The following is a 22511-nucleotide window of genomic DNA, read 5'->3' on the forward strand; positions in this document are numbered from 1 at the left end:
AATAGTTACAGTAATACACTGGTTAGAAAAGTAGATTCATACAACAGAAAAGATAAGTAATCTGATGTAGCAGTTTTAGTGTTTTATAAACCTCTAATTGTGAACTACCGAGGGAAGGCTTCCTATTTATAAAAAAAATAAAATCAATCTAGCAAAAATAGCATATCTGAGTCTTTGTGGCCCCATTTGATATTTTCTAGGCAAAGATATTGAAGTGGCTTGCTATTTACTTCATCATCTTGTTTGGTAGATGAGGAAATTTAGCCAAATATAATTAATTAACTTCCTCAGAGTCACATAGCTAATAAGCGTCTGAGGTCAGATAAACTCAGGAAGTTGGCTTTCTGACTTTAAGCTTGGCACTCTAATCCACTGCACCACATAGTAATTCCTAAAAAAAAAAAAGCTAATTAGACTATTTAAGTATGTCATATGCCACAGTAAGGACCAAGTGAATAAGCAAAGTCAATTTTAAAAGGCTACATAAAAGAACTTCTTGATTATCAGAATCAAAAAGTATGAGGAATACTAACAAATATGGAAAGGACTTTATGAAATAATTCAAAGCAAAAAAGAAAGAAATGACTGAATAGATGCCATGATCATAATGTAACCCTTATTCAGCAAATTGAATATTGATGTTCAGTGTAATATGCTAAATTGGAAATTAGCGGAGATTAGAAAGAGGTGTGTTTCAAGTCTGTGCTTAAGGATATAATTTTTAACCATACAAGAAATAAAGGCAGTTACAAAAGACAAAAAATGGCCAGAACTAACTAGAATTTAAAAAATCTATTCCTTTAATAAAATTCCATTACTACATGAATTAAAAAGAAGAAATTGTCTGGTGGCAGTTGGGGGAGAAGAATCTTCCCATCAACCATTTCTGAAGAACAAATATATAAGACCAAGAGGCATTTCTTAATTGTTATGTGATCAAGGGCAATTTATAAAAATCATTTTTCAAAAGAGATGTGTAAATGATCATTATACATATGAAACAGTTCTGAAATTCACTAATAATAAGAGAAGTACAGACTAAAATATTTCACATCCATCTTTTCTCCCATAAAAATGAAAATGTTGGAGGGGCTATACTAAGAGCATCCCTACTACAGGGTTGGAGACTGTTGGAATTGGTTCAGTTCAGGAAAACAATTTGGAATTTTGTAGAAAAGTCATTGAATTGTTCATTATCTTTGATTCCCTGATCACATTAGTAGGTATATATACTTTAAGGAAGATAAAAATAGAAAGGTCTCATACATACTATAAGATGCTTAACAGCATTTATTTATAGTTGCTTAAAACAGAGAAAGCTAATCGTTGTCATTTGGAAAGTGGCTGAATAAAATGCGATAGGAAAATGTGATATTGTTCCATAAGAAATGAATTCGGTGAAGTAACTAGCTATGTGAACTGATATATGTATATATATATGGAGAAAAAAAGCAGAACTAAGTGGACAATATGATGATTAATAACAAACTAAAAAAAACCCTCAAAAGTACTCAAACTAAGGTTAATTTCAATGTTAAAAAAAGAAATAAGTATTTATATAGCACGTATTACCTATTTGTATCTGACTCTTCATCACCCTTGGACCATTGTGTGCCAGGCCCTTCTATCTTCCATTGTCTTCCAGAAGGCTGTCCAAGTTCCTATTCATTGTTTTCATGACACTGTCCATCTCATCCTCTGCCATCCCTTTCCTCTTTGGTTTTCAATTTCTTTCCTGCCATCAGAATTTTCCCCATAGTCCTGTCTTCTCATTGTGGGACCAAAGCATTTAAGCTGTAGCTTCAGGATTTGACCTTCCACTGAATTAATTTTTTCAAGTATTGACAGATTTGATCCCCCGACTGTCTAACAGACTCTCAAAAGTCTTCTCTAGCACCATCATTTGAAAGTTTCAATTCTATGCTGCTCAGCTTTCTTTATACTCCAAATTCTGACAGCCATACATTGCTTTGGAAAAACCATAAGTTAGATGGAATCAATTTTTAGTGAACTCAGGCAATATAGTTGTATAATTTTTATTTCACAATGTTCAGTTAGACAGAAGCAGAGAAAGCAGATCATTGGGAAGTGACAGGGATGAGGAATAGAGTATTTATAGTTTATCTTGCTTAGAGAAGAGCAAAACACAGACCAGACCCTTCAGTCAGAATCTCTTTTGCTAGAGCACGATTTGCTGTCCTTCAGTTAGCAAGATAAGTCATCAGCAGGAAAGCCCACTCATTGACCTGCCAACCAGTAGTAGTTACACCAATATATACAAACTGGTGCCTGATCCCAGATGAATTCACACCTTTGTCCTGGATTGGGTGCTTTGAGAGCCTGTTTTCTATTACCAAGGGAGAAAGCAAAGATAACAAGATTCAAAGCAGGATCAGACTTAATAGTACTGGTCTCATAAACTTATTCTGTAAATACCAGTTTGAACAAAATAAAAAATAATGACAATATTGGGATTGCCAAGTAGATTAGTATTTAATCCTTTTTATTCTAAATATATATATATATTAAATGAGTTTTTTTAAGTGAAAAGAAGGAAACAAGTTAAATAATCCTAGTAAAGTAGGAGTCTTTTATAGAAGTCTAGAAGTAAACCCTGAACATTAGAATCACCAATTGAACTTGTTTAATAACTGTTTGAATTTAAATTAATTAATTTCAGTTCAGTCAGTAATTTCTTGTCAGTTTCAATGTTCTCATCAGGATTCTCTGTCGTTTTCATTCACTTTTCTTCTTTTATGATTATATTATGTGCATACCATCCTTTTAAAAAAAAACTTTGCACTATTTCACAAAAGTCTTTATATGTTTATATTTCTCTTGGGTATTTCTTTGTGTTTCTCATGTTTATTTTGTGGTCCCCGTTTTTCACTGATTTACAAACTACTAACTGTATATTTCCTAGCTTTGTACTTGATTCCTATTCCAAGCTCTCCCTTTATAGCCATCCCTGGGTAACCTTTCCTCTTTTAAGGTTCTCTTACTCCCTATCTGCCACCTGATCAGAATTCTGTAGCTGTTGTTCGCTGACCTCTAGCATACTCCCTTTTTTCCTTAATGAATTCATTGCCTTCCTCTCACAGGATCTCTCCTCTCTACCTCCTGCCCTCATCCTAAGGGACTTGATACGCCCTCAAACAGCTAACATGTTCTCACCTTATTTTACATAACCTACCCCACTACACAAATAAATGGCCATACCCTTAATCTTGCCATCGTCTAATACTTTCCTTTTCACTAATTTGGAAATTCCCTTATCGGATCACAATCTGCTATCATTCAACATCTCCTTTTACCTTTCAACCCCCCCCACACCCTATTCTTTGTTTTTTTTTTCAAACCCTTACCTTCTGTTTTAGAATCAATACTGTGTATTGGTTCCAAGGCAGAAGAGTGGTAAGTGCTAGGCAATGGGGGTTAAGTAACTTGCCCAGGGACACACAGCTGGGAAGTGTCTGAGGCCAGATTTGAACCCAAGACCTCTTATATCTAGGCCTGGCTCTCAATCCACTGAACTACCCAGCTGCCCCCCCCCCCCCCCCCCAACAAGCACCCTGTTCTTGAGCCTCAGAATGATCTCTGGTCTCTCATCCTCTCCATTTTTTCCTATGCCATTAATCTGGCCTGGGAAAAGAGTATAGGAAGTAGAAAGAGTGTAACACTTTTTACATTGTTTTCTGTTCCACATCTTGACCACTTGGTGAACCAGTTCAAATCTATACTGCCCTCGTCATTCAGATCCTTTGCTCCTTTATCCTAACTACAACATTTTCTTGGATTATTCCTACCATCCTTGACCTTCTTGCCTACTTATGTGTCTATGAATGAAGCTGAATAAAGCTTCAGAAAATCTTAGAAATCATGGTGACTGGGTTCTATTATAATTAATACATCTACCAAGTTATTAATTTTATAAAGTTTATTAATAGGAAAGGTAGATAGGCATAGTTAAAAATATCATCCTTTACTCTAAGCCCCAGACCACATGTCTCCTAGCCTACATAACCTCTTTTTCTCCCCGTTATCTCTCTCACCTAGCCTTCTGTGACAAAAAGCCCCCCAAAGAACTGCCTCCTTAATTTTATTGATGTTCACAGATGCTGGGCTGGCATTTGAAGAATGTTGAAGGATCAGGTCACCAACCCAGGAGGGGGAGGGGATAAGATCCCCTTGGCACAGTTCACTATAAATTTAGGCTACATAATTATAACTGAGTCTTCACTATTTCAGGACAATTCCTTTTATACTTCCCTAATTGATTGACAGTCCTCAGATCAGTGGCTTTTCAAAACCTTTTCTTCGAGAGACCTCCGGAGGTGGAGCCAAGATGGTGGAGTAAAGAAGAGAAGCTCAAGGTCACCAAGAGAATCCAATATTAAATTAACACCACAAAAATGAATATAGGAGTAAAGGGACCAACAAGACAACAGAGAGAAACAACTTTCAAGAAAAGAAAGACCTAAAAGGTAGGCAAAGAACATCTGGGGCACTGGGGTGAGAGGGGAGCACAGTTGGCAAGACTATATCAAGGAGTGAAGAGCAAGCCACAGCCCCCCACCCCACATCTTCTGTTCAAGGTTGAGAACCTAAGCCCAAGCCTACATTCAGATCCTGAGACCCTGCCTGGGCAAATAAAGGTCCAATCGAAAGCACATCCCTTGAGGTTTCAAACCTGTGGTGAAGTTCGGAATCCTAGCCCAGGGAAGTCTGTGCTGAAGTGGGCTGATCTGTGTGGGCCCAGAGCAAAGCCAGGAGTTCCAGTTTGGGCCTGTGGTGAGAACATAGATCCCAGTTTGGGGCCCTTTGGTTGACAGGCGAGGGGCAGTCTGGATATCAATACAAGAAAGGTCAAAGAAAACAGCTCAGATATCCTAATCAAGAAAGTAAAATTGAAAGAATTCACAGATTACCTCCAGAAAGAAATCCTCAAATGGCAACCTCCAGGAATATAATAGAGTCCCTGAGTCAAGGAGAATATACTGCAAGCAGCCAGAAAGAAACAATCCATATACCATGTAGCTACAATCAGGATCACACAGAACTTAGCAACTTCTACATTAAAAGATCAGAAGGTTTGAAAAATATCAGGAAGGCAAAAAGGCTAGGCTTACAACCCAGAGTTACCTATCCAGCAAAACTTGAGTATATTCCTTTAGGGGAAAAAAATGTACATTCAATAAGATTGAAGATTGCCAAGTATTCCTGAGGAATAAGCCAGACCTAAACAAAAAATTTGAATTCCAAACATGAGACTCTAGAGAAGCCCAAAAAGGTAAATAAGAAAGAAAAAATATAAGGGACTTATTAAGGTCAAATTGTTTGTATTTATACATGAAAAGAGGATATTGGTAATTCTCAAATATTACTCTTGGCAGTGAAGCAAATAGAAGGAATATACTTAGAAAGAGGATGGGAAAGTAAGCTGATTATGATGATACAGTGTATATATAAATGTGATGATATGTATGTATGTATGTATATGATGTGTAAAAAAAGTGAAAAAGAGGATTGCACTGAGATAAAAGGAAAGGGTGAGCTTTAATGAGGTAAATTATAAAGAGGGGTGAAGAATCAGTATGGGGAAGGGAAGATAGCGGTGGAATGGGCAATGCTTAAACTTTACTCCATCCTAACTGGCTCAAAGAGGGAAAAATAAATATACTCATTGGGGTACAGAATTCTATCTTACCCTACAGAGAAATAGAAAGGGAATATGACAAGGGAAGGGGGGGTAATTAGAAGAAAGGAGAAATGGGGGGGGTGATAAAAAATAAAACACTGGTGAGGAGGAACAGAGTGAAAGGGAATAGAGAAGGATCAATAGTGGGAAAATAAGACAGATGGCAATCCTACTATATATTGGAACAGAATTTATTATGCCTCATCTAAAGTAAAAAAAGTAGGAGTAGCAATCATGATATCAGGCAAAGTTAAAGTAAAAATTGATCTGATTAAAAGAGATAAGGAAGATATTACATGTTGCTAAAAGGTCTACTATAAACAATGGAATATCAGTACTAAACATTTATGTACCGAATGGCACAGCATCCAGATTCTCAAAGGAGAAGCTTAAGGAAGCTTAAGGAAGAAATAGATAGTTTCAGATAATTTTAAAACCATATTAGTAGAGGACCTCAACCTTCCCCTATCAGAACTAGATAAATTGAACTAAAGAATAAATAAGAAAGAAGTAAGCGAAGTGAATGAAATGCTAGAAAAGTAATAGTTAATAGCTATTTGGATGAAACTGAACAGGGATAAAAAGGAATATACTGTCTTTTCAGCAGCACCTGGTACATATACAAAGATCGACCATGTACTAATATAGAAACATTGCAGACAAATGCAGAATTAACAGATGAAACTTTTTTCAGGTCAGAATGCAATAAAAATTATAATGGATAAGGGTACATGGAGAGGCAAATTTAAAATTAATTGGAAACTAAGTAATCTAATTCTTCTAAACTGCTGGGTCAAAAAACAAACCTTAGAAACAATCACCAATTTCATTGAAGAGAATGACAATGAGGAGACAACATATCAAAATTTATGGGACACAGCCCTGAGTTCCTATATCAGCAAAATAGTGAGAGAGATAGATTAATTGATTTAAGAAATTAGAAAATGAGCAAATTAAAAATCCCTAGATCAAAACTAAATTAGAAATATGAAAGTAAAAGAACTACTGAACTAATAAATAAGACTAGGAACTGGTACTTTGAAAAAACAAACAAAATTGACAAAATGCTGATAAATCTAATTTAAAAAAAAGAAGAGAATCAAATTAAACAGTTTCAAAAATGAAAAAGTCAATCTCACCTAGAGAAAATTAAGACAATTATTAAAAGCTACTTTAACCAAATATATGACAATAAATATGACAATGTAGGCAAAAATAGGAAATATTTTCAAAAATATAAAATGCCTAGATTAAAAAAAGAGGAAATAGAAAACTTAAATAATCCTGTTTCCGAAAAGGAAATTGAATAAGCCATCAAGGAACTCTCTATGAAGAAATCCCCAGGCCCAGATGGATTCACAAGTGAATTCTATTATATATTTAAAGAACAACTAATTCCAATTACTACATAAATTATTTGACAAAATAAGCAAAGAAGGAATCTTACCAAATTCTTTTCATGTCACAAATATGGTACTGATTCCCAAGCCAGGAAGAACGAAAACAGAGAACAAAAACTAGACCAGTCTCCTTAATGAACATAGATGCAAAAATCTTAAATAAAATACTAGCTAAGTGCTTTCAGGAAGTCATCACAAGGATTATTCACTATGATTAGGTGGGATTTGTACCAGGAATGCAAGGCTGGTTTAACATTACAAAAACCATCTACATAATTGACTATATCAATAACTAAACTAGCAGAAATCACATGATTATCTCAGTATATGCAGAAAAAGCCTTTGACAAAATACATCATCCATTCCTTTTGAAAACACTAGAAAGTATAGGAATAGAAGGGCCTTTTCTCAAAATAATAGACAGTATATTTAAAATCATCAGCAAGTATCATCTACAATGGGAATAAGAAACCTTCCCAGTAAGATTAGGTGTGAAGCAAGGATGCCCATTATCACCTCTTTATTATTGTATTAGAAATGCTGGGGGCAATTAGAGAAGAAAAAGAAATTGAAGGGATTAAAGCAGGCAGTGAGGAAACTAAATTATCAGTCTTTGCAGATGATATGATGCTATACTTGAAGAATCCTAGAAAATCAACTAAAAAGCTAGTGGAAATAATTAACAATCTTGGCCAATATGCAGGATACAAAATAAGCCCACATAAAGCATCAGCATTTCTATATATTTCCAGCACATCCCCACAGCAAGATTTAGAAAGAGAAACTCCATTACTCTAGACAATATAAAATATTTGGGAATCTATCTGCCAAGACAAATTCAAGAATTATATGAACAGGAGTAGTAACTAGAATAGCAGCTCCATTTTACCACAAAAATCCTCTCCAACAAAGAGTAAAATATCGTCACAAAATGAATACAGTAGTGAAAGAACCAACATGGAGTCACAGTGAAACAACCTTTAAAAAAAGACCCAAAATGTATTTCGAGACCATCTGGGAAACTGAGGGGAGGGTAGCAGAGCGACCAGGAGGCAAAGTAGCAAGTGAAGGCTAGAACAAACCACAACACTCCCACCCCACCCCCCCACCCCCGCCACCCCACATCTGCTCTCACAGGTTCCAAACTTAAGCCATCGCTAAGTCAGACCCTGAGATCCTGACAGGAAAAATACTGGGCCAAGCCAATTCGCACCCCTTAAAGCTTCCAACCCGTGGAGAAGTCCGGCGTCCCAGCCCAGGACAATCCACATGGGCCCAGAGTGAAGCCAGGAATCCCAGTCTGGGTTTGGGATGAGAACATAATCCATAGTTTGGGGTGAGGACACAGTTCTCAAGGGGAGCCTCTCCAGTATCTTTTTGCCCAAAACTAAGGATGGCGCTCCAGGACAGGGGAATCAAGGGTGTGCCTTATTGAATCAAGAACACCTTGAGACCAAAACCTTGAACCTAAGCCAGGGGCTAGAATTTGATCAGCCCCTGACCTGATCAAGTTTAAACTGGGATCAAAAGCTTACACCCAAACCTAAGGAAAGTCTTTAAGCTGTCAGCATCTCACGGGTCAACTGAATCAGCACAGTGAGGGGGCTCTCAGAGCACTCAGCCCCCAACCCATCTGGTAAACTAGTAACAACTCAGAAAATATGCCTGAAATAGCATCAAGGAAGGCCTAACATTTAAGAGGGTACCCCAACTTCCAGAAAACAGGTGATTTGGGGGTTGTTTGCTCATTTTTCCTAACTCTAAGGAATTTTTATGGAGACAAAGAGTATGGTGCAGACACAGAAGAGGAAAGGAAAGGAAACACACGCCAAGTCCAAAAGAAAAATATGGATCAGACCGAGCTCAGAAAAGACTTCAAAAGGCAATTAAGAGAGGTAGAGGAAAAGTGCAGAAAAAAATGAAAATGATGCAAAAAGAAAGCAATGCAAGAAGAAATTAAAGTGATGCAAGAATAAATGGGCCAATTGAAAAAGGAGAACCAAAAACTGACAGAGGAAAACCAGGCCTTAAAAAGTCAGAATTGACCATCTAGAAGCTAACAATTTCATGAGAAATCAAGAAACAATAAAGCAGAATCAACACAATAAAAAAAAGAAGAAAACATGAGATAACTTATTGAAAAAACAACTGACCTAGACAATAAATCTAAGAGAAACAATATGAGAATTATTGGACTACCTGGAAGCCATGATGAAGAAAAAACATTGGATATCATATAACAAGAAATTATCAAAGATAACTGCCCAGAGATTCTCAAATAAGAAAATAAAATTGAAATTGAAATAATTCTCAGATCATCTCCAGAACAAAATCTTCAGTTGACAATTTCCAGGAATGTAATAGCTAAATTCAAGAGCCACCAAGCCAAGAAAAAAAAAAGTACTTCAAGTAGCCAGAGAGAAACGATTCAAATACCATGGAACTACAATCGGGATCACTCGGGACCTAGCAGCTTCGACATTAAAGGATTGTAGGACATGGGATATGATATTCAGGAAGGCAAAAGATGTGGCTTTACAACCTATAGTTGGGTTGTAAGTTTTGGTTTACATCCCACCTATTCATCAAAACTGAGTATATTCTTTGGGGGGGAAATGGTTGTTCAATAAGATAGAAGATTTTCAAGCATTACTGAGGAATAAGCCAGACCTAAACAAAAATGTTGAAGGCCAAATAAGAGACACAAGAGAATCCCAGAAAGGAATAATGAACTGGAGGAATTCTGTGTGAAACAGAAAGACCTTCAGGAATTGATGCCCAGAGCGAGAGGAACAGAACCAGGAGAACATTGTATACACGTAGACGGATACATTGTGGCAAATCAAATGTAATAGACTTTTCTACTAGCAGCAAACCAGGACAACCCAGAGGAACGTAGGAGAAAGATGCTCTCCACATCCAGAGAAAACTGGAAACAGAAATGCAGAAGAAAAACACAAGATCAATCACTTAGTTAGATAGGGATTTGATTAGGGTTTTGATGTTAAAAGTTCACTCTACTGCAAATATGAATACCATGAAATAGGCTTTGAAGAATGATGCATGTATAACCCAGTGGAACTGCTTGGTAGCTTTGCTAGGGGGAGGAAAGATGGGGTGGGGGGAATCATGTAACCATGATAAAATAAATGGGGCTTAAAACCTTTAAAAAAAGAATTATATGAATGCAACCACAAAATGCTTTTCACAGAAATATAACTAGATCTATAGAATTAGAAAAACATTGATTTTTCATGGGTAGGACAAGCTGATATAAAAATGACAATCGTATGTAGTCTAATTTACTTATTCAGTGTCATACCTATCAAACTGCCAAAAAAATTTTTTATTGAATTAGAAAAATTGTAACAAAGTTCATCTGAAAGCACAGAAGATCAAGAATATCAAGGGAACTAATGAAAACAAAATGTGAAGGATGGTGTCTTGGCAGTACCAGATCTTAAACTGTACTACAAAGCAGTGATCATCAAAATAATCTGGTACTGGCTAAGAAATAGAAGGGTGAATCAATAAAATAGACTAGGGATAAATGACCTCAGCCAGCTAGTGTTTGATAAACCCAAAGATCCCAACTTGTGGAACAAGAACTCACTATTTGACAAAAGCTTCTGGGAAAATTGGAAAACGGTCTGGGAAAAATTAGGTTTAGATCAACATCTCACACCCTATACCAAGATGAATTCAAAATGGGTAAATGACTTAAATATAAAGAGGAAAATTACAGGTAAATTAGTGGAATATAGAGTAGTATACTTGTCAGATCTATGGGAAAGGAAGGAATTTAAGACCAAGCAAGAGATAAGAGAACATTACAAATTGAATAATTTTGATTACAAATTTTGATTTACATTAAAAAGGTTTTTTACAAACAAAACCAATGCAGCCAGAATTAGAAAGGAAGCAACAAATTGGGGGGTGGGGGTGGAATCTTCATAACACAAACCTGACAAAAGTCTGATTTCCCAAATATATAAGGAACTAAAGCAAATTTACAAGAAATAAAGCCATTCACCAATTGGCAAAAAGGATATGAATAGGCACTTTTCATACGATGAAATTGAAACTATCAAGCACATGAAAAATGCTCTAAATCCCTCCTGATTAGAGAAATGCAAATCAGAACAACTCTGAAGTACTACCTTACACCTAGCAGACTGACCTATATGGCAGCAAAGGAAAGTGATCGATGTTGGCAAAACCATTCTCGAGGACAATTTGGAACTATGCCCAAAGGTCTTTAAAAAGACTCATTCATGAGGATGAATGAGTCTCAGTGGATTAAAAGCCTAGAGATGAGAGGTCCCAGGTTCAAATCTAGTCTCAGACACTTCCTAGTTGTGTGATCCTGGGCAAGTCACTTAATCCCTATTGCCTAGCCCTTACCGCTATTCTCCATGGAACCAATACATAGTACTGATTCTAAGATGGAAGTAAGATTTAAAAAAATTTTTTTAATTTTTTTTATAGTCTACTTACAAATATGTTATTTAAAATTATTGTGTCATTGTTCATATAATTTCCTTGTGATGATTTGTCTTTCCCAGGTTTTGGTATAGAACCTCTGATCCTTGTTTTATAAATCTTGGAAAGATTCCTTTTTCCCCTTCATATTTAAAATAGTTCATATAGTATTGTAATAGAATTAACTTGTAATTTCATCTGGTCCTTTATTTGCTTTGGGAGTTCCTTTACACTAATGCAACTTGGGTTATATACTTTATTTTTTCTTTTGTTTTTCTGTATATTTTATGCCTTTGTAAATATATATATCTTTGTCAGTTGTATTGGCATGTAATTGAATAAAAATAACTCTTAATCACTTCCTTTATTCTGTCTTCAATTTTTGTAAATTCTCCATTTTTCCATTTCTGCTACTGTTTCATTTTCTTTTTAGCTAACCATCAGTTTAGGTAGTTTCTTGCAAAAACCAGCTCCAACTTTTATTTATTAAAGCAATGGTAATTTCTTGCTTTTGATTTTGTTCATCTCTTTAACTTTCAGACTGTATATTTTGTTACTTGCTTGAACATTATTTCTTGTTCAGTTATTTTTATTTGAACACACAATTCATTATTCTTTCTTTTGTTAATAAAAGAATTTAGACCTATACATTTTCTCTCCAGAGCTACATTCATTGTATTCCATACTTTTTAACATATCTCATTTTCTTTTTGAGATTTTGTGGTTGTTTTTTATTTACTGTTTGAATAAGCAGTTCTTTAGAGTTAAAGAGCCTTTTACTGAATGTCATTTTTATTGCACTTTGATAAATAAGTGTTTCATTTGGTATTTCTGCTTTTTTTTCATTTTTTTTTCGTAAAGTCTTTACATCCCACCAAAAGGGCAATTTTTTAAAAGTGCTTTGTGTAGCCAAGCAATTTCTTTCTGTTCCCAATCAAGTAATCTCTGTAGCTCTGTCATCTCCATTTTTTTAAAAGTTCTATTCAAGTCCTTAAGTGTTGCAGCTTTCACTGAGTACAGTCAAATTATTCTCTAAAAGTATATAAAAAAGTATATTCTAAAAGTGCATAAAAAGGTTTTGTATTTTTTAAGTAGACATTAAGAAGCGAAAGAATTTTATTTAGCAATTTAGAATTTTTCATTAAATTGTTTTGTTTTTGTTTTTTTGCATTTTGCCCATTAGAGTAGGGTCGTGGCATTCACTTAATATTTCACTTATCAAGTTAACTTTTATATTATTTTGAATAATTTAAGGGAGATGTCACTGAAAGACTGTTTCTGTGTTTCAGAACTCAACTTGGACAGCAGCAATTTCCCTGGAGTGAAGCTTCGGCCAAAGATGTCTATCCGTTCCTATGGAAGTAGAGAAGGTTCTGTATCGAGTCGTTCCGGAGAGTGTAGTCCTGTACCCATGGGATCCTTTTCAAGAAGAGGTTTCATGAATGGAAGCCGAGAAAGCACTGGATATTTAGAAGAACTTGAGAAAGAAAGGTACCGTGCTAGACTCTATTCTTACATGTATTGCCGTATTAAAGTGTCTCATGTGCTCCCCTGCATTGCCATCATCACTTTTCTGTTGGTATTTTACTAGGAAAGTGTAAGTAGGTAATAATAGCTGCCAGTGACCATTTCAGGTATGACTTTTATAAGAAACGTTTTATCGGTAACTAAGGGGAAATTCCAAAGCCCTTCCACTCCTTTCAAATGGCTTCAGTATCACCTTGATTTCAAGGTTCTAATTTATGAAATAAGGCTAGAAAATGAGTAAACAAAATAAAGCATCAACAGTATAAAATAGTATTAAGTGAATCCCTAAGATAAAACCCCAAAAGAAAAGAATAATTCTACATCATTTATACACAAATCCCAAAGAAAATGGCAAATTTGCCTGACGATCTACTGGGATTCTAGGAAGAAATGAAAGCCAGAGTTTAACCCCCCCCCCCCAATATAAATGAAATGAGAGATCTAAAGGAAACAATAAGAAAATTTCATTTTCCTTCAAAGAATCTAGAAGTGATCATTCAAAGGAAAATAAACTGCCTGATTTTACTCCTTGAAAATTAGATTAGGTCATTTTAGGAGGCAAAAATAATTTGGTGATCATGTAATTTTGCCTTATGTTTACTAAAACTTCAACTAACCATCCTTGATTACCTCATTGATACATGAATGATGACTAAATGGAGTACAGTAGATTACCTCATTGATATATGGAACATATAACTAAATCAGAAGCGCAAATTCATAAGCAAAACTTGAATTAGGAAAAAGTATTCAAACCCTTTAAAGAAATTCCTTTTGGGTTACATGGAGGAAAAAAATACTTAATTTCTGTAGAATGTGAAATTCTTCAAATTATGAACATTTAATATGGATCTGTACGAAAATGATTGGCACCTTTTTGGTGCTTCATATGATGCTGGTAATTTAAAAGTTATATTCCTATTTATTTCTGTCGTAGTGGATTTTGATTCCAATATAATGGATGTGTATCTGAAATGAAATTTGACTCTTAAGGAGTTAAACTAGTGCTGTTTTAATCTATTGACCTTTTTCATCAAATTTTTGTTCTATGAGTCTTGGGATTAATGGCAAGTTAAATATGATATATAGTGGATAATAAAGGATTGGAGTCAATACCTGCATTCTACCTATCCCTATCAACTCTTTTTCTCAAAAAACATGGAAGATAATTATCATCTGAGTCCGGTTATGCCACTGTGAAGACAGTCTTGAGACGAGCCCTGGGTTCGTATCTTGACTATATACTTTCCCCTGCTTTTTTCTGGGCAATAATGGACTTGTGAGCTTATCAGCGGGAATACTTTGCCTTTATCTTCTGATATGATATAATTTCCTCTAGTGCGTCCTTCATAGGAATTCTGCCCTGTGTGCTAGTGACTTTGGATCTCAGTGACATTCATTTACAGATGAGGAAACTGAGGCCTGGAGTGGTTCGATGATTTACCCAGTCACACAGCATCAAAGGCAAAATTTGCATTTGTGTCTCTACAAAGCCCATGCTCTTTCTGCTCCGTGGCTATTGCATGAATATTGGAAAGCGCAGATTGCCCACAAATGATCCCCTTTTCTCCATATAGGATGAGTCCTTCCTTTCTGGCCTTTAATTTATCTTTCTGATGACTGCTCTCCTTTATTCACCGTGCACAGTTCTTTGTGGGCAGTTGTGGTAGTCTTCTCATACACACGATATTCCCTTCCATTGTCCTTTGGGTGACACAAACTTTAATTCTTTGGTGACTGTAGTTTTCCATGACTTAATTATAACATCACTAGAAGAATATTGATTTTTAAATTATTAATTAATTAATTTATTATTAAATGATTGGTCCTTGTTTGACAGGAAAAAACTTCCGTTTCCTATATACCATTTAATTAATTTCTCCAAGAGCTGGTTCGCTGCGAAGCCGTCTTGTTTGTTCAGACTGTTTCGTATAGTGCCTGCCTGTCCACTTGCATGTTCTCGCCTGAATAATAGGCCTCGTTTTTCTCGCGTGAACGTTTAGGGCCAGAACATCCACAGCCCGTCGCCCTCCCTTGCTGGGCGATATGTTCAGGAGCCTCTGATTCCCTCTGGTATCCCTGAAAGGGCTCCCCTCCGGGCTCCAGCCTCGGGCTCGCCTTCACAGCCGGCCTCCCGGCCAGCTGGGCTCCAAGCGGGACGCCCTGCTTCTCGCGCACAAACTGCCCTCTGCGCTGACGAAGCCTTCCCCTTCCAGCTGCAGGAACCTTCCTGGTCTCTGTCCCTTTCAGGGCTCTCTCTGGCCTCCCCGCGGTCTGTTGGGACTCGTCGTGTTACACGTTGTATCCCTCAGCCGACTGGTGGGAGAGCAGGAGTCGCGCTCCTTCTGGTGCAGCCTCGTCGGCCCTCAGCAGACACGTCACGCTTGCTAGGCAGAAGCTACTGTGCCGAGGGCGTCCCCTGGCCCCTGCCCCCGGGCGCACGTCGTCGGGGAGGCGAGGCAGCCCAGGAGGAGAGCTTCTGTGTGCGGCCCGGACACGAGCAGGCGGCCCCGAAGGGAAAGCGTTAGCAGCCGAGGGGCCAAGCAGGGTGTCCCGCAGAAGGTGGCCTCGGAGCGCAGCTTGCTCTTTGTTTGCTGTCTTCGAATACGCGCTGTGGAGGGGTTCCCAGGGAGGACAGTGGTCGGTCATAGCTGAGGCTAGACTTGAACGCAGAACCTCCTGTCTGAGGCTGGCTTTCAGTCCATGCAGCTCTCCAGCCACCCCCTTGAGCTGAGTTTTGAAAGACGCCAGCCAATTAGCAATGGAGGTCACTGTTTTCATTTCGTTCTTTTTGTTGCGTCTCCAACTTTGAGACGTGCTCTCAGGGTGCTCTGGTAGGTCTTACAGGTGTTGCTTTGTTTTTAAGATCCCTCCTGCTTGCAGAACTGGAAAAAGAGGAAAAAGAGAAAGACTGGTATTATGCGCAGCTTCAAAACCTAACGAAAAGGATAGACAGCCTTCCTCTAACAGAAAACGTAAGTACTGAGCCGTGGCTTCTGCATGCAGGCAGCAGACGTACTAGCGCACGTTAGCTGTGTTGTCTTTGTAAAGGGAGCTCGGAGAGCCGCAAAATCCCGTGATTGGCAGCTCGGAAGAAGCCGTCGCCTTCGTGCCTAAACACGACGACGGCGCGGCTCAGTATGTCCAGAACTGCTTCTTGACCGCGTCCAGAGAGTCGTGCTTCGGGAGACGTGCCCGTCTATAGGGATTGCCCCCTTGGGGTCTCTGCTTTGCCCTCCTCCGACTTTTAGACAACTCTGGCTTAAGCACGTTCATGGAATGCTTATTAAATTGGCGGGTCACAAAGCTAAGACACGGGTAGTTCACATGGTGCATGACAGCATCCAAAAAAATCAAAGAATCAGAACGTTGGTCTGAATTGACGAAGATACAGTTTCATAGGATCAAAGATTTCCTGGAGCTACCTAGAAATGATTCTTTGCTGATTGTTATATTTTCCTTGTGAACATTTATACCTCGTCAGTGGGCAAATTAGAGCTTCAGTTTTGTGGTTTCGAGTTAAGAAAATGAGAGAGAAAATGTTAATAATTCATATGAAATTAAAAGTGTGTTTCCCTTCTCTCCCTACATAGAGCCAGTTTCCAGACATTTACCAGCACGCCTTGGAATAGGAATCATAAATATTAAAGATTACTCTTACATTTTTAAAAGTCCAAGATAGGGAGGTGTGACTAGGTAACAATTTGAAAACAATCTGCGAATTTTAGTGGAAAGAACAAAAAACCAATGCGGTCTAGAGCTACAATAAGAGTATTATAGCATGCACAACAGAAGGAGTGATAGCCCCCCTCTACTCTGCCCTTGTAAATCAGAGCTAGAACATCGTGTTCAATTTTGGGAGCCACATTTTAGGAGAGATTCAGGAAGCAAACAACCAGCATCACAAAATACCTTAAGTACTTACCTTATGCAACCACACTGGTGCTCCGCCATTATCATCGTCATCTCCCTGCAGAACTTTAGCTTGTATTCCTGGGAGCTTTCACCTGGTCATACCCAGAACCAGACAACCCTATCCCTGCCCAGCCATTTCTAAACCATGCCGTAGTCCCCACCTCTATTTATTATCTTCTTCCACTAGAATGTAAGCGCTGTAAGGACTGTAACTGTTTTGTTTATTTGTATTCGTCTCCCCAGCTCGTAACCGTGTTCCTGTCCCTTATGCTACATGATGTGCTTCATTATTCACTCATCATTCTTTTATGTTAAGCTGAGAAATGAAAAGACATGATGGCGTGGATGAAAGGTCCTCTCTTGGAAGAGGGATTATTTGACTTTTCCTTGATCTTAGAGGCAGAACTAGGAAGTGGGATGGGTATGTTTAGGCTTTCATATAAGGAAGTTATTATCTTTATCTGCTATTTACTTTTAGACAAGCACCATTCTTACTTAGTTCATATTGTAAGGAAAATGTATTCATTGAGAAAAAAATCCATATCTTTTCCTTTCTCATCTTCCTCTTGAATTCTGTAGAGAAGGAAAACCTACTTAGAATTAGAACGATTCAAGAGATAGAGGGTGGCTTCGTAAAACGGAGGGTTTTCCTTCTTACTGTGTCTTCAAATGAATGATAGTGCCTCTTTGAACAGTGAGATTTTATGACTATAATTTTCACCCTTTTATTTTATTCGTCTGTCATGATCAATAATGTAAGCTAGCTTCAAGTGTAGTCTTAAATGATTGGACATACTCTGAACCTTTCTCAAGTTATGTAGATGAAAACCATTCTTAATGCTAAATTTTAAAAAATAATTATTTTAATTATTTTTAAAAATAATTTTCAAAATGTTTTTCAACTTGTTAAAAGTATCAGAATTTATTTTCATCCAATTATTACTTTTTTTATTTTCAAGAAAGGTCTTTTTTTAGTTGTTGTGGCCCCAAAATTTCATTCCTCTAGTGATTAGCCTCTCTGAACCTAGCTTAGTTTTTCAGATGACAAAGACATACATTCTGTAGCCTAGACTATATTACAAGCCTTTTCATTTTGGGTAGGATGAGCCAAAGCTTGTATTACCACTGACAAAGGCTTGGAGAACTCAGTGTCACATCCATACCTAGTGTGTCCTTGAATGAGTTTATTTAGCCATTATTTTCCGGGACGTACAAATATTGCTGTTTGGTACTGATTATTTGTCACTGATAGGAAAGTATGCCTTCTTTTCAAATAATTTGTGGCCAGAATCAAAGGCAGATATATTTGAATTTTACTCTTGGATTTCACAAAGGGAAATGAGGTTAGTTATTGCTTTATTTTGCAAACCCAAGTAATCAAGCCACATGATTTGTCTTAACCTTGACATGTCTGATTCACCATATACATATGCATATGTAGCACCCCGATTTATGAAATTTGTCAGTCGTTCTTTCATGTCCTCATTTCATTATTCTGTTTGATGATTAGCCATAAAGGTTTTACACTGATGACTTGCTAATCTTTACATTTTTTCTGTCCTTCGCTGTTTTTTCCTTTGCTACCCGCCCCAGTTCTCATTGCAAACAGATATGACTAGGAGGCAGTTGGAGTATGAAGCAAGACAAATCAGAGCTGCAATGGAGGAGCAGCTAGGTACTTGTCAGGATATGGAGAAACGAGCCCAGGTAATGTACTACTTAAGTAACTTAGAAAGTCATTGGAGTTCTATTGAAATGTGGAGGCTCTTTTTTAAAAACTGATGGGTAATTTTACCACAGACATATTCTAGAGCAGTTTTTGGAATGGAGAAGCAGCTAGTTTCTGTACCATACCTTTAACGTGCCAAAGCTGTTTACAAGTGGACAAATTAACTTTTAAGTTGACACATGAGGACACATCTAATTTTAACATCATAATTTCATTAAACCAAAATTACTGTTAGAAAAATACTGAGTTTGAAATGTCCCTTCTCTTTAAAAAAATTATTTATTTTAAAATAAACTCTTATCATCAGTCTTAGAATGGATATTAGGTATCAGCTCTAAGGCAGAAGAGTGGTAAGGGTTCTGCTTTTGGGGTTAAGTGACCATCCCAGGGTCACAGAGCGCAGCTAGAAAGTGTGTGAGGCCATTGAATCCAGGTCCTCCTGTCTCTAGGCCTGGCTTTGTTCACTAGGCTCGGTAGCTGCCTCAAAATATCTCTTCTTTTGTTAGGCAGTGGACTACAGATACAGAATTCTGCAAGTGTTTTCAGAAATGATTAATGTGTTGCTTTGTCTTGCTCAAATGTTTCTCTATGTTATTAGAGAGAGTTGGAAAATGGTATGAGAGTCAGAAAGTGAAAATGATCTTAAGAAAAAAAGGAAAAAATTCTTAGGTACAAAATCATTATGTTAAGACTTAAAAAAAACCACTTCCAATTCAGGAAAAGAGTTTTTAAATTCCTATCTAATTCCCAAATCTCGTTGTAGTTCACAAAGATCACTGATAACTGAATGGAGGACTAGAGGAGAGAATAGATGAATGAGGACCAGCTAGAAATGTAGTTACAGACCAAGCATGGGGGAATTATGATAGTGTTCGAGTAGACAAGGGAACGTCTACAAGAGATGTCGAGAAGTCTTATCAGAAGGACTTTGTATTAAATTGGATATGGGAGATAAGAGAGTGAAGTGTCCAAGACACATTGGTTTTGCCAGCTGTGGTGATAAAGACATTTGGATTGGACAGTTTGGTGGGGAAGGCAACGCATTCAGTTTTCAACATATTGAGGGTAAGATGGCCGATAGGTCATTAGGTTCAGTAATTAAGAAATGATTGGTAACTTTAGAGATAGCAGTTTAGCTGAGTGATGAGATCAGAGACCAGACTGCAGAATTAAAAAGAGAGTGAGACAAAAAGAAATAGACCATTGTAGTTGGTCTTCTCAAGAGTTCAGCCATGAAAGTGATAAGACATAGGGGGCTAGTAGGACTGGAAAATCAAATCAACACAATACTAGATGATAATATGATGGATTCTCAGCATAATATACTATTTAAAAATACTTAGCACCAGTACTACAAAAGTTATTTTTAAAAGTTGAGAAGTCACTGTACAAATTACTATAAGACAGATATAGTACTGTTACCTTAACTGGGGAAGGATGAAGCAAAGACATAAGACGAGAAAGAAATCAAAATTAATAGAAAGATAGGAAATAAAACTCCCCAAAGTTATTAATTGAAATAACAGCTTCAGCAAAATTGTAGTGAATAAATTCACAAATCAGTAGCATTTCTCTACAATAACAACAATATGAAAGAGGCAATAATAGAAAGGAATCTTATCAAGATAAAAATGCATAAATATTGAAGATCAGTTAGGTAAGCATACAAAATACTTACCTTGTCCAATAAATATTTATTAAATCCTTGCTATGTGCACTGTACTAATAAAAGGAAAGACAGTCTTTGCCCTCAAAAAGCTATTAATCTAAACATACAAAAGACAGCAGGAAAACAGAGATGGGGAGGGAGAGAACACAACATCACAGTTATCTCGTTTCATGGAATCTCCAGGCAGAGCAGCAGATACGAAGTGAACTAAGAGTTCAGTTTTTACCCTCAATAGAGGAAGGTTTTGGGAGGAGACTAAGAGGGGGAGTATCAATCCAAACTTCAATATGGTGAAAAATTCCCAAATATGAAATACCCAAGTCAGCTGGGTTTTATGGAGATTTTAATTAATATAAATGAAGGAATTAAGGAAAAGGAAAGAGACAGATTAAGAGGAAATAGTAGGAAAAGGCTAGAGCCTAGGCCAAAGGCCTAAGCCTTTCTCTTTAAGAGAGAAACTAAGTCAGTCTTTAATCACTCACCACAAGATCTTTCCAAGCAAAACCCTTTTGCATTAGATCTAAAAATAGGCCCAGCTTAAGGGCTTTTGCCTCACTATAAGTATGAGTTAAGTACCTTCATTGTTTACTAAGTAGTTTTACAACTTTATCTTCCCCTAAAGTATGCCTAAGTATGGGTGGAGTAATTTTAAAGTTCCCAATACATTCCTGAGCAAGTACCTCCGTTGTTTAAATGGGGAGTAACCTTAACCATAACCTTAAGATAATTTTCCAAGGTAGATTCTGGGAAATTTTAAGATTCACAATCCCCCCTGATGATCATTGGGAGACTAGTTTCCCCATTGATTATTTAACATCATCATCTTGTAGTCCTGAACGCACTTCTAACTACAGATGTATACAATATTCAATTTTCTAAGAGGAAATTAGAGTAGTGAGGGAGGAAATAGAAAAGAAGGAAAGCAAAACCAATGTTTTGCTAGACACATTGACAGAAAACGGATATTAAGCACACCTTTGCTTACATCTTACCACCTTAGAAGAATTGAAATTAGATAGATCTCAGTACCAGCTCTGAAGGTACCTGCACAAAGAACCTAAACAGTGTTCCTTTCACCACAATTACAGAACCTAGCTATTAGTTTTTTTAATTAAAAGAAAAGAAAAAGGCTGGAAAATGAGCAAACAACAGGAAAGGGAACTCAGTACGGAAGGTTATTTTGGTAGCAGTGAAGATGAAAACATAAATTCAGAAGGCAACAAAACCAATACTGCTGCATGTAATGCCTCAAGTAAAATATAGGAATTGCTCTCAAACTGTAAAAGAATTCATAGACAACTCAAAAAGGATTTTAAAAATCAAATAAGAGAGCTAAAAGAAAAATTGAGAAAAGAAGTGAGAGTGATACACGAAAAGCATGAAAAAAAGAGACAACCCCTTGGCAAAGGAGGCACCAAAAATATTGAAGAAATTAATACCTTAAAAAAAAACAAAAAAAGGCCTATTGATAAAAGAGGAACAAAAATCCAATGAAGAGAACACCTTAAAAAGCATAATTGACCAAATAGAAAGGGATATACAAAAAATGCACTGAAAAGAAGAATTTCTGGAAAGGTAGAATTGGCACCTTGGAAAAAGAGGCACACATCTAAATTACAACTGATTAGAGAAATGCAAATAAAAACAACTCTGAGGTACCACCTTACACCAAGCAGAATGGACAATATGGCACCAAAGAAAAGTGATAAATTTTGGAGGCGATGTGGCAAAATTGGGACACTAACACACTGTTGGTGGAGTTGTGAATTGATCCAACCATTCTGGAGGGCAATTTGGAATTATGCCCAAAGAGCTTTAAAAGACTGTCTGCCCTTTGATCCAGCCATAGCACTGCTGGGTTTGTACCCCCAAAGAGATAATAAGGGAAAATATTTCTACAAAAATATTTATAGCCATGCTGTGTGGTGGCAAAAAAATTGGAAAATGAGGGGGATGTTCATTGATTGGGGAATAGCTGAACAAATTGTGATATCTGATGGTTATGAAATACTGTTGTGCTGAAAGGAATGATGAATTGAGGGATTTCTATGTGAACTGGAACAACCTCCAAGAATTGATGCAGAGTGAGAG

The 22511-nt window shown here is 37.0% G+C and overlaps 1 protein-coding gene across 8 annotated transcripts in view; it reads left to right on the plus strand.

The window, feature by feature from the left end:
* APC (APC regulator of WNT signaling pathway) overlaps nucleotides 1-22511 on the plus strand; it is a 163947-nt gene that overhangs the window by 61644 nt on the left and 79792 nt on the right. For 6 of the 8 annotated variants that reach the window (XM_007497809.3, XM_056803963.1, XM_007497806.3 and 3 more), the window contains 3 exons: nucleotides 12870-13071; nucleotides 15974-16082; nucleotides 18616-18729. In XM_007497809.3, the coding sequence (XP_007497871.2) occupies nucleotides 12870-13071; nucleotides 15974-16082; nucleotides 18616-18729 (425 nt within the window). Of the gene's footprint in view, nucleotides 1-4269; nucleotides 4485-12869; nucleotides 13072-15973; nucleotides 16083-18615; nucleotides 18730-22511 lie in introns of those variants that run through there. The other 2 variants (XM_007497807.3, XM_056803964.1) reach the window with 2 other exon arrangements.

This window comes from Monodelphis domestica, chromosome 7 (assembly GCF_027887165.1).
Source record: "Monodelphis domestica isolate mMonDom1 chromosome 7, mMonDom1.pri, whole genome shotgun sequence".
NCBI lineage: Eukaryota > Metazoa > Chordata > Mammalia > Didelphimorphia > Didelphidae > Monodelphis > Monodelphis domestica.